The sequence below is a fragment of the Physella acuta genome, unplaced genomic scaffold, assembly GCF_028476545.2.
Source record: "Physella acuta isolate Inbredline_101_S28 unplaced genomic scaffold, ASM2847654v3 ptg000609l, whole genome shotgun sequence".
NCBI lineage: Eukaryota > Metazoa > Mollusca > Gastropoda > Physidae > Physella > Physella acuta.
Window position 1 is genome coordinate 62,916 of NW_026732128.1, and position 14,717 is coordinate 77,632.

At 34.0% G+C, this 14,717-nt stretch overlaps 1 protein-coding gene across 3 annotated transcripts in view; it reads right to left on the bottom strand.

Moving 5' to 3' along the window:
- Nucleotides 1–1,139: 1,139 nt before the first annotated feature.
- The window catches only part of LOC131947855 (70 kDa neurofilament protein), a 79,033-nt gene continuing 65,455 nt past the window's right edge, over nucleotides 1,140–14,717 (bottom strand). For all 3 annotated transcript variants that reach the window (XM_059309232.1, XM_059309230.1, XM_059309231.1), the window contains 5 exons: nucleotides 9,833–9,942; nucleotides 4,431–4,585; nucleotides 3,910–4,020; nucleotides 3,315–3,431; nucleotides 1,140–2,673 (listed from right to left, as the gene is read on the bottom strand). In XM_059309232.1, the coding sequence (XP_059165215.1) occupies nucleotides 2,632–2,673; nucleotides 3,315–3,431; nucleotides 3,910–4,020; nucleotides 4,431–4,585; nucleotides 9,833–9,942 (535 nt within the window). In that variant the 3' untranslated portion in view covers nucleotides 1,140–2,631. The remainder of the gene's footprint in view (nucleotides 2,674–3,314; nucleotides 3,432–3,909; nucleotides 4,021–4,430; nucleotides 4,586–9,832; nucleotides 9,943–14,717) is intronic.

Genomic DNA, 14,717 nt, shown 5'->3' on the forward strand with positions numbered 1-14,717 from the left:
AATAAGCGCATCGGGTAATTGCAAATGAAGCACTTTTTTAAAGCTGGCTAAAATGATGAGTAACATCGATATGAACAACTCAACTTTCAAAACAAGGAATGCCTTATTAAAAAAAAAATTAAATAAATTATTTACTTTGAATATTTAATAATACACCACTACTTAATTAACTAAAAAGAGAAGCGAGGGTCAGAATTTTATTAAAAAATTACATTGGTTTTATTTTCTATTTTATTGTAATTTGATCTAAATGACAACTATCTGCCCGTTCTATTGCAAGAAACCAAACTGCCTTGCCCACACTACATCATCCATAGTAGCCCTAACCAGTGTTTCTTCCAGCCTTTTTTCCGAGGGGGCACTTGATATTTTCGGGGGAGGGGGGGGGGGGGGGAAGGGGTGGGCGGACACTAGTAAAAGTTTATGTTTACTATATAAAATCCATCTCGTTCGGGACGGGGGTGGTGGGTGGGTGGGTGGTAGACTTCCTTGATGCCTGGAAGAAACTCTGGCCCTAACCCTACTGTGTCAACTTCTTAGTCCTGATCCTTTTATTATTAAATTTCATCATTGTCTTTTTCTTTCGAACACTAAACACTCGAATCAGATGAAGTAGAGTTCATCTGTTTAATAACCTCGCCGTACAAGAGGAAATTGTGGTCTGCATTATGCCCCTGGGATCCGAACCAGTGTTTCTTCCAGACTTTTTTCATGTGGTGAGTGAATTGTTGGCTACATCTTTTGGTGAGTGAACTGTTGGCTACATCTGGTGAATGAATTGTTGGCTACATCTTTTGGTGAGTGAATTGTTGGCTACATCTTTTGGTGAGTGAATTGTTGGCTACATCTTTTGGTGAGTGAATTGTTGGCTACATCTTCTGGTGAGTGAATTGTTGGCTCATCCAGTGAGTAACTTGGCTACATCTTTTGGTGAGTGAACTGTTGGCTACATCTTCTGGTGAGTGAATTGTTGGCTCATCCAGTGAGTGAACTGTTGGCTACATCATTTGATCGGTAAAGCTTTTGATCAGTGCACACACTAGATTTTATTAATACTTATGTGCTAGTTTGTTTAACAATGTTAATCTTTCAGCACGAAAAGCACCAAAAATATAAAATATTTTGTAAGAAAAAACGGCTTTGATTGTAGATAATCTCATTTATTATTCAATGAAGTCTGAAACATATATTGGTTACAAGAAAAGGTTCTATCACTAAATGACATTAGCACCATACTCAGTCAGTTTCAGAGAGTAATCAAACAACCAGTCTAGATAAAAAAAAAATTATTACAAGACCCTGAATCATGGTCAAGTTATTTTCAAATGGGCATGGACTTGTAACTATGGTTTTCCTATTTCAGCTTGACTTCGTTTCACAATGTTTTTTATAAACAGCAAAATCATTTAAATTTTTTAAAATCAGATAAAAAATGAATACAAGCCAAATTCAGAGTTCTTTTCAACATATTTGTAAACTTTGGATGGTGGTGTGTTTGAAAACTCTACAGTAAATAAAATACAGTAGCTATAATGTTGGCTAAGATATGCATGGAAAGTTCATGTACATGTCCTTGGAAAAGTTGTCTCAGCAAACTAATGCCTGGCTGGGCTTCAGGGCATTCTCATAGGTTCTAGGACTAACCCTGTGGTTTCTCTTCCTTGACGAAAGGTGAAGCGAAAGAAGTGTTGTCAGAAAAGAATCAGAATCCAAACCCTGAGAAGCAAGTAGTATACAACAGCAAGCGTTTGTGTATATATAGTGTGCTGGATTACATGTCAACTTAAAAGACAAAACAAACGAGAATTTGGTTTAAAAACTTTTTGGAGTGTAGATTTAAAGATGATACTAGGACTGAACCAAACATTTCTCAAAGGAATTAAACTGATTGTTTGAAATAAAACAAATAAATAAAGGCGCAGTTCACAGCAGTGCATATATATGTAAATAAATGGTATAAAAAGATTAACGCAGTTGAGTTTCTAAAAAAAAAACAAACTAGCCCAGTATATATAAGTATGCTTTAAAAACAACACATTTTGGAATGTGAGAAAAATATTTTGTTGTTCACATGTTTGTTCATGTCATAAATTAAACATGAGCTTTTACAGTAAAAAGTTGTGTAAAAAACAGCTAATGGAAATAAACATTTCTTCTAGAAAAAATCTATCTCTGATACAAGCAAAGTGTGTATCAATCATAAAAAAAAATATAGAAAGATTCAGGAGAGAGTGAAATCAGCCATAATTTGATCAACCATTCACAGCATATTATACTGGTGATTAAGTATGTACAAAGAATGAAATTTTTTAGAGGTGATTATAAATAAACTTCATTTAAAAAAAATTCTCACATAGATATTATTTGTGAGCCTAATCATCATCACAGCCAAATAATAGATGGTCAGCATCTTATTTGATCAGGATACCATACAGTACTAAAAAGTTTTGAGACAATTATTTTACTTTTGAAAATAGTTTCTTCCCACTTGAAACCAAAAAAAAAAAATAACAGCAACCAAGAAAAGTTATCAGATCTAGGATAAACAAAATGTGAAAGCAACAAATATTGGAGTGGCTGCCCTTGTCATGAACCAGAAGTAGCAGGATCCTTGAGTGGCTGCCTGTGTATTTACTGGGTGTAGTTGGTCTTCTGAATGTGGCTTGCTTTCTCCTGGAAGAAAATATGGCACAGTTGTAGGATGAAAGCTACTTGAAAAATGATAATATAAAAAAAAACAAAAACTACAATAAACTAATGCAATAATTTAAACAAACAACTCTATGATTACAAGGCTATCACAGTAAGATTAGATATGCTTTATTTAAAGCATGCACAAAAATACAATCTATTCCACTGACTTTAGACAAATTAAATTTTCTTCCTTGTCCCCTCGTTGAATAAAAAAGTCTAACGGGATTGTTATTCCTTAAAGTGAAGCTAGTTTGTCATTATTGCAACCTTCATCCTTCTCATTAATCAATGGTGTAATGCCACTTACCTCCCCTTTCTCATTAATCAATGGTGTAATGCCACTTACCCCCACCCTTCTCATTACTCAATGGTGTAATGCCACATACCTCCCCTTTCTCATTAATCAATTGTGTAATGCCACTTACCCCCACCCTTCTCATTACTCAATGGTGTAATACCACTTACCCCCTTCTCTCATTAATCAATGGTGTAATGCCACTTACCTCCCCTTTCTCATTAATCAATTGTGTAATGCCACTTACCCCCACCCTTCTCATTACTCAATGGTGTAATACCACTTACCCCCTTCTCTCATTAATCAATGGTGTAATGTCACTTACCTCCCCTTTCTCATTAATTAATGTTGTAACAACTTCTGCTCCAGCACCCCATGTATCAGCATCCCGGAAAACTAGGTCATTAGGTCCCGCTTGAGTGGCCAAAGATCTGGCAAAGATCTGTTGAGAGAATATTTCAAAGATGACATAAGATTCATATTCAGATATAGGTACATACAGATGTGAGATTTCAGCTAACACTGTAAATATTATTGACACATCTAGTTGTAGCAGGGGAAAGATTAAGAACAGATACAAATATTTGATCACCATCACAACTTACCATTAACACTAAGGAACTTATTTAAAATTGTGGAATAATTTTTATGTTTGCTTATCACAATTCTGTTGGGAAGGGTGGAGGTTTGGGTTGAGCTAAATAGTTTCTTCACTGGAGGTAATAATGACTACCACAATAGCAATATTTAATTCTTTAAAACCTTTAAGACTTTAACTATTGCAAGATATAAATTCTTTTAAACTTAAATTCACTTTATCGTCGTTGTCATACAAAAACAATCAGATTGTTTTAAACTCAATCTTACCTTAACATTTTTAGTCATACAAAAACAATCAGATTGTTTTAACTCAATCTTACCTTAACATTTTTAGCTGGCTTCAAGACAAAGTTCCTAAAAGTGTACTCATAAGGTTTGCTCAGGTTTTTGTCCACAATACGGCGCAGCTTCCATCCATCAAGATTGACTTCCTATACAACAAAATTCATCAAGTCATTAGATTAAAACCACAAAGACTAAATGAAAACATAACCAATTAAAAAAAAATTATCACTGGTAACATTGAGGTAATAGTGAAATATAAGTATCCATTGACTATAAAAAGTGGGTTTTATAGTTTATAAGGTATTAAATTTTTTTTTATCGCAATACTTTTTATTTTAGGGATGAAAGATGAATATAGTCTATAAATAAAATGACAACTATGACAAAGCACCCAGCTAAGATATGTCCTGAGATATCTGAAGCATGGTTTAAGAAAATAGTGATTGGCAAGCCTGAATTTCTTAAATATTGAAAATTTCAGAGCTAAAAAAATAATGAGTATAAACTATTATATAAGAATAAAATTGTGTACAATGACAAACAAAGATGTACTGACCTTACGAACACCACCAGATGGATTATTCTCCAGAAGAATAAACTTGCCCTCTGGGTTGGCCTCAGCAATGCTGACTGGACCATTGGCTGTCCTCTGGTAGGTTGTCTTGGCAGACACCTCTCCTCTCATCATCTTCATGCTCAGCTGGGAGTCACCTGAAACATTGCATTCACTGGTTTACAACTTCATAGCTTACTGTATTAGTTCTAGTGGAATTTTCTTACACATTTGTATAATGTAACACTTTTAAGTTACTAAAGATAATTAGAACTAAATAAGAAAATGTATTCAACAAGCAGCTCTGCAGATCAAGGCAAGAAATCTACCCCAACAAATATTAGCTTGTTTGTACAAAGGTCAGAAAAGACAGAGCAAAGTCAATGCATGCAGGGATTGGGTACAACATGCAGTGGTAGAAAATGAAAGATAATTTACATTAGCTCTGAATTTTTTAAAGTTTATTTTCTATAAATTACTGAGCTAAAATTATTTAGCTTTTCTTATTTATCTACTAAACAGCTATTTCTTTAATGTTATAACTTGCACTTAACAACATGTAATATATTTTATTTCTAGGCACATGTTAGAAAATTAGTAGATCTAGTAAAAATTGGGAAGAAAATTTCTTTAATCCTAAGGAATTTTAAAGAAAAATCAATTCTGAACAAGAAAATATATACATAAATGAGAAACAATGGAGAAGCATTAAATAAGCTAATTAAACAGATTAATTAAACATCTTTAAGATCAAACAATTTATGTTTAGCTCCAACTAACATTTATCTAAAATATACTATCTAGCCCTCAATTAAATTTTGAATAAAGAACATTTGCATTTAATATGTCAAAAAACTTAATAAAATTCTGGAATGAAGCTTAAAATTACTTTAACTCTAGGCTATAAAGATTGAAAAAATGTTTTAAAATATTTTTATCAGTAGACCAAATCATTTAGACATGTAAGTGCTAATTTAAATGACACATCAAGAAAAATACATGCACCAGGTATAGTTTATCTATTCTGATTATTGCTGCAACACATCAGGTTTCCATTGAAGCCTCAGAGTTGCTAAACAACATAACAGTTACAAAAGATACCACAACATGCATCACTATTTAACTAACTAATGTAAAGCAAGGAATACACAATATGTGAAAAATGTTTAAGTGGACATATATGCTTATTTTTAACATCAGAAAGAATAATTGAAAATGCAGCAGTGTTTTGCTACTGATGATAAAACAATGACAGTACAAGGAATCATAATGTGCAAATAAAAAATAATATTCTACACCAACAAAATGGAGACTATTTTTTTCATGCCAGTAAATGTATTAAATTTATCTTTCATTTAATATGGTTCATATCTTTGTTTTGTTAGATTTGCAAATATTTTTATTTTAAAGTTACACATTTTCCTTAACAAAAAGAAAAATAACATTTTCATAAAATATTTAAAGCACAGTTATAGCTATAGCTACAGCCGAGACATTTAAACAGTGTTGCAACAATAACATTTTCAATGGTGATCTGAAGAAATTTCTCTTAATAATAAAACAAAACAACAAAACAGCCATGCCACCTTACTGTTGAATAGGGATAGTTATCCTTACTGAAATCCCTGTTGACATTCACTGCAATGACTGCACTTGATGGTAGTAACCACAGCATTCCACACTGTTCAATTTAGTGAATTTCCTGCCTAGTGCAAGCGTTTAATACTAAACAGATTTTTCTTGACTTAGCTACAGCCTGTTCACAAGCAGACCTTAACGTTGCCAGGTCCCTAGTGTTAGCTACAACCTGCTCATGTGCTGGAGTCCTGTTGTTTCCAGCACCACAACAAGCAAGAAAACTTGATAGAACTTAGATTGACCAAAATATACATTTACAAACCAGTGGTTCCATTTGAAATGACTGATCTTCACCATTTGAAATTGTACAAGCCAGTGGATAAAAGGTGACCATTACACAGCTAAATAGATGTTTAAGAATTGCTGAATAGGGGAGGATAAAACAAAACTGAGAAGCACAAAACATTTTTATACACTCAATATTTTAAATAGGAAAACAATTTGAAATAAACCTTCAGTTGGAGATAAATTCTCAATGAAGCTGGAGTATAAATAAAAACAAATAAATGGACGGCCACACCAATTGAATTTTGGACAGAAAGACTTTAATTTGCATACATTCACAGTGTTGCGTACTGAAAGCAGTTGGCGTCACAAATTGATCTCAGGCTGGGTAAAAGCATGTTCCTTACACCCCGGCAAACAAGATATCAATTCCATGAACAATCTTCACTAGCTAGTTACAAGATCTGTGTCTACGCCACGGTGGGACACTAAGTTGTTAACAGCCATTGTTAACAATATATCTTTATATTACTACTATAATAAGACCTGTGAGGATTGTCTAAATGAAATACAAAACATCATTCATCTTAACCTCCTCCTCTATGTAGGAGGACAGCAGCCTCTGTTATTTTTGGTACATAATGTAATAAGCACTTTTCTTTTTAAAACGGCGTAGAAAATAACAATATAACTTCAACACTGAAGCTATACCAATGTTAGCCAAACACACATTGAGTTTTATTTTAGTTAACTCACTAGATAGTTAAAAATCTTTAAAAAAATTGTTCATGGAATTGTACCTCAAGAAAAACAAATGTAAATTTTAGAAATAATAATCTAAAAATGAAATCAAGAGACCAGCCATCACTGACTGTAGAAAATAGACTTCCCATTGTGTTTGCTTACAATTATATGCCCTTAGAAAACAGATGAAAGTAAGTTTTAATCTAATAATAAAAGAAAAATATTTTGGGAAATGGTTTTCATTTCCCTTTTAGGTCCAGTAGGAAACAATTTTTAAAAATGACTAAAGGTTTCTAAAGACAAGACACAATATCATCTGGATGTGATGATAAAAACCATTTAGACAGCAGTGATGGAAGGTCTTCTAATCTACAGCTATGTTACAAATACTTCCTCATGTACATCAGTGTACTGATGACACAAAGCATCAAGATCATCTATTACAAGTCTATGGCAATGAAGTAGCTCAAGGTAAATTCAGTGACCACAGTCCATTCTGATCAAGCAAATATGGCACTAGCTTGCTTTTCCCCCATTCAATATGTAGGAACAAATGTTTGTTCCTTTAGAACAGCTGTTAACATTTTACACGTGTAAGCTACCAAGTTCAGTCAAGAAACTGTAGTCAATGAATTTTCCAGATATTGAATAAATAAATGATTGATTCTTAAAAAGTGCTGTATTGGTTAGGTTTTAAACTAAAAGCAAAATAAAAAAATTAATTAAAAAATTCTGCTTAGATAAACCTGTGCCAGAAGAAAGGAATACAAGTGATGCAAGTTTTCATCTAGAATGTAAAGCTACAATAATCAATGGTCAACAAGTTTGTGTCACTTGAACTTATTTTAAAGAACAACATTGAACTGACTAGTATTGGCTAAAAAAATGATTTGATTGTAATATAAAACTGCCCAACACTAATTGGGTACAACATTGAGTGGACAATGTTTGAATGACAAAATCTGTTTAATACATGAGGAAACTGGACTCAATGCTTACTATAACATACATCATCTGCTAGAACTTTCTGATTATTAAGATTAAATGAGAAAAAAAAAGAAATTTATCTCAAAGACAAACTTTTATAGATCTGTTGACTGGCCTATATATGAAAAAATCAATGGGAGGCTTCCCTGTGACACTTTCCAGCTCAAAAAATTTACAATAGGTCAAAGTTACCATAATGTTTCCAACAGCAAAATTTATTTCAATGTTGAAAGAATGAACATGTATCACAACCATGATGTAAAGATACTTTTGACTTGGTTGGGAAATGTGTAGATAGATCAGCTAACTTAAATGCAATAATAACAAAATTCTGCTTGACACACTTCACACAATAAACAATGGATCAAATGATGAAACACCATCCAATCATTATGAAATAGGTCTAGATCTACTACATTTCTAACAAGAAATAAAAGCCATGTTTAACTAATATACTGGTCAAAAATATTTTGAACATTTGAAAGCATATTGACATTAAACTATGGGGTATGCCAGTGTTAAGGATTAAGCAATTTATATAGATTTAATAAAAGATGATTACAAATATGACACTACTAAAACCATTAATAAACAATAACATTTCTCTTGAGATTCACAAAATAGTTGATACAAGAAACAAAACTAAATTTGTTTGAAACAGAAAACTTAAAAATGAAGATTCTAAAAACATATTAATGATCACTCATCTTTTTACAATTAGTTAAAGCTAATACCACATTTATAGGACAAGCATGTAACACAACTTAGTTTTTGATGACTGAATTGTTAAGGAACTAAAATATTTCGAGGATTGTCTACTGGTTTAACTCCATTTAGATAACACAAGTTTTGTTACGTAACATAGTTGGCCTACGTGGAAAGAGGCAGATTTGATAAAAAAAAAACATACTGCCATTTGCCAATCATTTTGTAATCAAGATAATGAGTGTTAGTAGTGACAGTACTAGGTTCTACACCAAAATTGTTTGAAATTGTTTGCATTATCCCAATATGAGTTAAAAATTACTTGCCAACACCACAGATGTTAAACATGCTGAATTTATGATTTTAAAAAGTTTTTCAAATAAAATCCAACAAACAAAAATAATAATTGAAAAGGCAAAATTATAAAAGATCGCTAAAAAGGTTATAAGTAAAATATAAAAGATGCAACAAAGTGTTGAATAATGAGGATGTTCATACATGTGAATAAAGCACTCAAGAAAACAATTTAGTATTTAAATAAATGATTTATAATTGCTTCATGAGACTTATAGTATCACATTGAATTTAAAAACAAAATATCTGCTTTTGAAACATCCATGACATTTTTTTTATTGTATCAGCTGACAATATGAATGATAAATTATATAAAACTTATTTAATGAATATTACATTTTAAAATACTTAGCAAATATTTAAATATGTGATGCTTTACTTAAATGTTGCGCTTTTAAAAACAATAGATTTATATACTAATTACACATAATAATGGGTTACTTAATTATCTACTTTGCTACTTTAGAACAACATTTTTTTAAAAATTTGCAAGATTTCCATCTAATTTTAACCAAAGCAACCCAGAGCTAACTACCATTTTGAATCCAGTGAGAAACAGACCAGTGTATAGAAGAGCGGACAGCTTAGGTGCAGAACTTTTAAGCTCAAAGCAAAGCTGACAACATGTCAGTTTAAAAAATGTATATCTGAAGCAGAACTGTATATTTATGAGCTATATGAGAGTTTTCTTGGACAAGACAAAGTGCGAAGGAATTACTTTTTATCAGAGGCACTACTTGCTATATACGCACCACCAGATTCATAAGACTGTCCTTCAGTGACGTTTATAATGTCTGCCAGTCGAGCACTCCCGCTCTGTCTGACCCCTAGAGTTTGCTCCACAACTTGCCTCAGACCAACCCTGTAGGGGTGAAAGGTTAAAGTGCAAACTAAAGACAAAAAAAAGCAAAAAAAAAAAAAAAAAAATGCTGGATATCATGAGCTTTACAGTTGACAAGAGTGTTACATTTACAAATAAATGCAAATAAGAAGGCAAACAAAAGCTTAAGGAAACAGAATAAACAATAAACAAAGGACACATAAGAAACAACAGCAAGGCAGCTGATTAAGCTGAAGGAAGGGAGGGGAGTTTTAAGAAAAAAAAGGGTTGAAGAAAGGCAAATACAGTAATAAACATTTAAATTGTAAACAAAAACACTGAAAGTAAAATAAGTTTTAGGCCGAATATAAAAAAAAAAGGTAAAAATAAAAAAGTTAAGGGTAAAAAAAAAAGCAATAAAAACAGTTGCTAGGGCAAGCAGATTTGTTTTATACGGGAGTTTTTAAATCAAAAGGATTGTCTATTCTTTTCTGGTCCCAAATAAAAGGTTTTTCCGAGAGAAAATGAAAAAACGAAGCTTTGAAGTTCATTGCGATAACATACGTCCGTCAGTAACTTTATTAGAAAGGTTGTCCTCACTGCCAAATACATCACGGATAGAAGAATAAGAACTACACCTGGATGCAGTTCTTGACCTAAAGGGTTTGGTTAAATTGTTAAGATTTTTGTGCCATTTAAGTACAATTTTTAAAAGTTTATTAATAAAATAAATTTAAATACAAAAACAAGTTCAGAATTCTGACCATGCAAAAAGCTTTAGAAAATGTGCCAAAGAAATATAGAAAAAGTGCAATACTGATCCTATAGTTTATTACTGAAGGAATACTGCAGAAAAATGACCCGTTTATAAATAACATTGTGTAGCAGTTTTTTTTTTAGAAGTTCAAACCACTTTCAATGTTGAGTGAAAAATCCAAAATAGTTGAAAAACATTTTCAGACAAGTGTGATTTCTTCTACAATAAATATTATGTGTTACATAAAGTATGAGAAAAGTTGATTAAAGCAGTAAAAGATGACTTCCGTACAGTTTTGAATGAATGAAAAGATTCTACAAAGTTTGTTTTTGAACTTACAAATTGAAAGGGTTATAACTTGTATGAAAGATGTGGTAGATTAACAACTCACATATAACATAAACATTTAAAAATGAAGAGAAGTTAGCAGTTAGCTCTCATAAGGGAATAACAGTGTCAAAAATCTAACTGATAATTTAATAATTTAAGTGATGCTTAATCAATGACAAGTATCTTCATAAAGTGATACAATTTTGTATGTTCACAAAATAACATTGGTTAGTTATATTAATTAAAAATCTTGATACACACACATTTTTTTTTTACTTCATAAATTTTCAGCGAAATTTTTGTTGCAAGTGAAAGAAATATTTTAAGTAAAAGTTGATACAAAAATTCTGGTATGAAACGCCTGGTTAGAATCTGAAGAAATCGATGTGTGTTAAGTTCTACACTCTACTTTGATCAGTTTTGACGGGATTTATTTCTTCATTGCTTGACTGACCAGACATGCCAGGACTACTGAGTACCTGGGCTTTAGAGGACTCTCCAACTGTACTTCCACTTGTCTTCACAGAACTCTCTTCACTGTATGTGGCCACACTGTACGAATATGTTGTTTCCTCTTTGGTAACTTGAAGCTGAGATTCTTCTTTTAGTCCCAAGTTACCATTGACAACAAGTTGACCATGAGGTAGTTTCTTCTGGGCCGCCTCCAAAACTTCTTGCACCGTTTCCTTGGCTACTTCAGCAGCCATGTCATCTGGTTGTGCAGGCTGTGCTGTTGGGCTGGGTGAGGAACTGCTGGTCTGAATCAGGCCTGAGGACACTGAATGTACCACAGCCTCTGCACTCAAGGATGTTGTACTTACTTCTACTTGGCTTCGCTCTATAGTAAAAGAGCTATTAAAACTAGAATGTTGAACATTTTCGCTTTTTTTTCCATTCTCATGGCTGGAGTCAGCTGAATCTACTGGTTGATTAAAGTTATCCCCTGCCACATGACCACTGGATGGGGAACATTCTGGTTCTTTATCTTTATTCTCAAGTGTTTTGTCAGTCTTTAAGTCTAAGCTTATAGCATCTTGTGTAAGGGGTTTTTCTAAACCATGGTCCTCAAACTGATTATCAGAAACATTAATTTTAGAGTTTAAGCTAACAACCTGAGAAAACTGGATCTCTGTATCTAAGATATCCAGCTTCTCTTCCTCAGTGACTGCTCCCATTTCTTCATCATTGAGAACATCCTCATCTGTGTCTTCACCTCCTGCAGTCTTTTCCTGATCTGGCACAGGTATGGCCACTGAAAAGTCTATTTGGGTCTGCTCAGCAACACTTACCTCTGGGCTAGAGGAGGCTTCCTCTTTGGCAGTGATTGTTTTATCTTCAGCACGATCTCCAGGACTAGATGAAGCTTCCTCTTTGGCAGTGGTTGTTTTATCTTCAGCATGATCTGCTGGGCTGGATGAAACTTCCTCTTTTGTACTGATTTTATCTTCAGCATGATCTGCTGGGCTGGATGAAACTTCCTCTTTAGCACTGGTTGGTGTATCTTCAGCATGATCTGCTGGAAGAGATGAAACATCCTCTTTTGTACTGGTTTTATCCTCAGCATGACCTGCTGGACTAGATGAAGGTTCCTGTTTTGTACTGGTTATTTTATCTTCACCATAGTCTGTATTCTCATGAAAAGTTGAATCTCCCTCCATCTTAGTTTCTTTATCATCATTATCTACTACAGGTTCATATATCTGATCCTTGTTAGCCTTGTCTGTGTTAGTTTCACTCATGACAAGTACTAAATTAGTTTCTGTAGAAACTACTCCTTCAGACTTTTCATCCTGTTTTGAAGCTACTTTTTCAGCTCTTATTTCAGATACTTCATCCTGTGTGTCAACAGCATCAAAACTCAACAATGCCTCCTTCTCAACTAAATGACCAGTCTCACTTTTGTCTTCAATCTCTGTTTTACCTTGTCCAAGCTCACCAGTCACTACAGTATCACTATCTACTTCTGACTGTGTTACACTAGCCCCAGTTTCTACCTGATCATCATGTTGTGATTCTTCTTTCTCTTTGTTTTTTCCTGTCTCTACAAAGACCTCATCTTCTACCTCACTATCTTTCTTGTGAGAAGACTCAACATCTTCCAGCACTTCTTTAGCAATGGCCTCTGTACCAGCTTTACCTTTCACAATATCTTGAGTGGCAACCTCTTCCACAATTTCTTTACTGTCTTCTCCACCTCCAGGTGTTGTAGAGATACATTCCTCTTTAATTTCTTGACTAGCAGAATGCCCATTATTTATTTCTGGTTCACTATGTTTATCTTCATCATTACTACGTAAAGCAAAGCTGGCAACAACCGCATGTCTTTCAACTTTTTCCTCAATGACAATGTCCTCAACCACAGCCTCAGAATCTGGCGACAAAGAACTGGAACCAACAAGATGAACTACTCCAGTTTTTGCTCCACCAAGAGGACTCTGCAGTTGATCAGCATCAACAGAAGGCTGCACTTCATCAGAAACTTCCAATGCTTCTCCAGCCATTTGGACTTTTTTATCAGAACTTGAAACCGAGGTACTCGTATTGCCAGGAAAGATGGTATCATCTTCCTGAATAACTGCGGCTTCCTCTATGTTAGTACCACTACTATCAACAGTTACTTCTTGTTCAAATGTTTTCTGAGCACCAACCTCTGAATTCAAATAAATATTGCTCTGATCTTCACTAACACCTACATCTTGAGCAAGCTTACTGTCTGTTGTATCTTCTCTCTTGTCTACTTCGCTTTGTTCTTTACTCTGCTCACTCACATCTCCATCTAGGTTTTTCTCTTCAGTGTCTGAAGACATTTCCTCTTGTCGTACTATTTCAGCTAAGTTTGTTTCTGCACCTTTCTGATCTTCAAAATATTCTTTCTTTATTCCTTCATCCTCCTGAATGCCCACATCTTCTTTTGCATATCTTTCTTTTTCTATCTCAATTTTAGTACCTGCCTCCAAATCTAAATGTGTTTGGTTTGGAATGTCTACTTGATCTTTCACATCAACTTCTGTATTTTTTTGAAAACCTGTATCATCTGTATGATCAGACTTAGGTAAAGCTTGTATTGTGTCTGAAATAAAACTATCATCTTGTTTTAAATAAGAGCTTGACACAACACTCTCAGTGGGCTGATCCACTTCTAGTGGCTGATCCACCTCTTTCTCTAATGACTGATCCACCTCTTTCTCTAGTGGATGATCCACCTCTTTCTCTAATGACTGATCCACCTCTAATGACTGATCCAACTCTAATGGATGATCCACCTCTTTCTCTAATGGCTGATCCACCTCTTTCTCTAATGACTGATCCACCTCTAATGGCTGATCCACCTCTTTCTCTAATGGCTGATCCACTTCTAATGGCTGATCCACCTCTTTCTCTAATGGCTGATCCACCTCTTTCTCTAATGACTGATCCACCTCTTTCTCTAGTGGATGATCCACCTCTTTCTCTATTGGATGATCCACCTCTTTCTCTATTGGATGATCCACCTCTTTCTCTAGTGGATGATCCACCTCTTTCTCTAATGGCTGATCCACCTCTTTCTCTAGTGGATGATCCACCTCTTTCTCTAATGGCTGATCCACCTCTTTCTCTAATGACTGATCCACCTCTAATGGCTGATCCACCTCTTTCTCTAATGGCTGATCCACCTCTTTCTCTAATGGCTGATCCACCTCTTTCTCTAATGGAAGATCCACCTCTTTCTCTAATGACTGATCCACCTCTA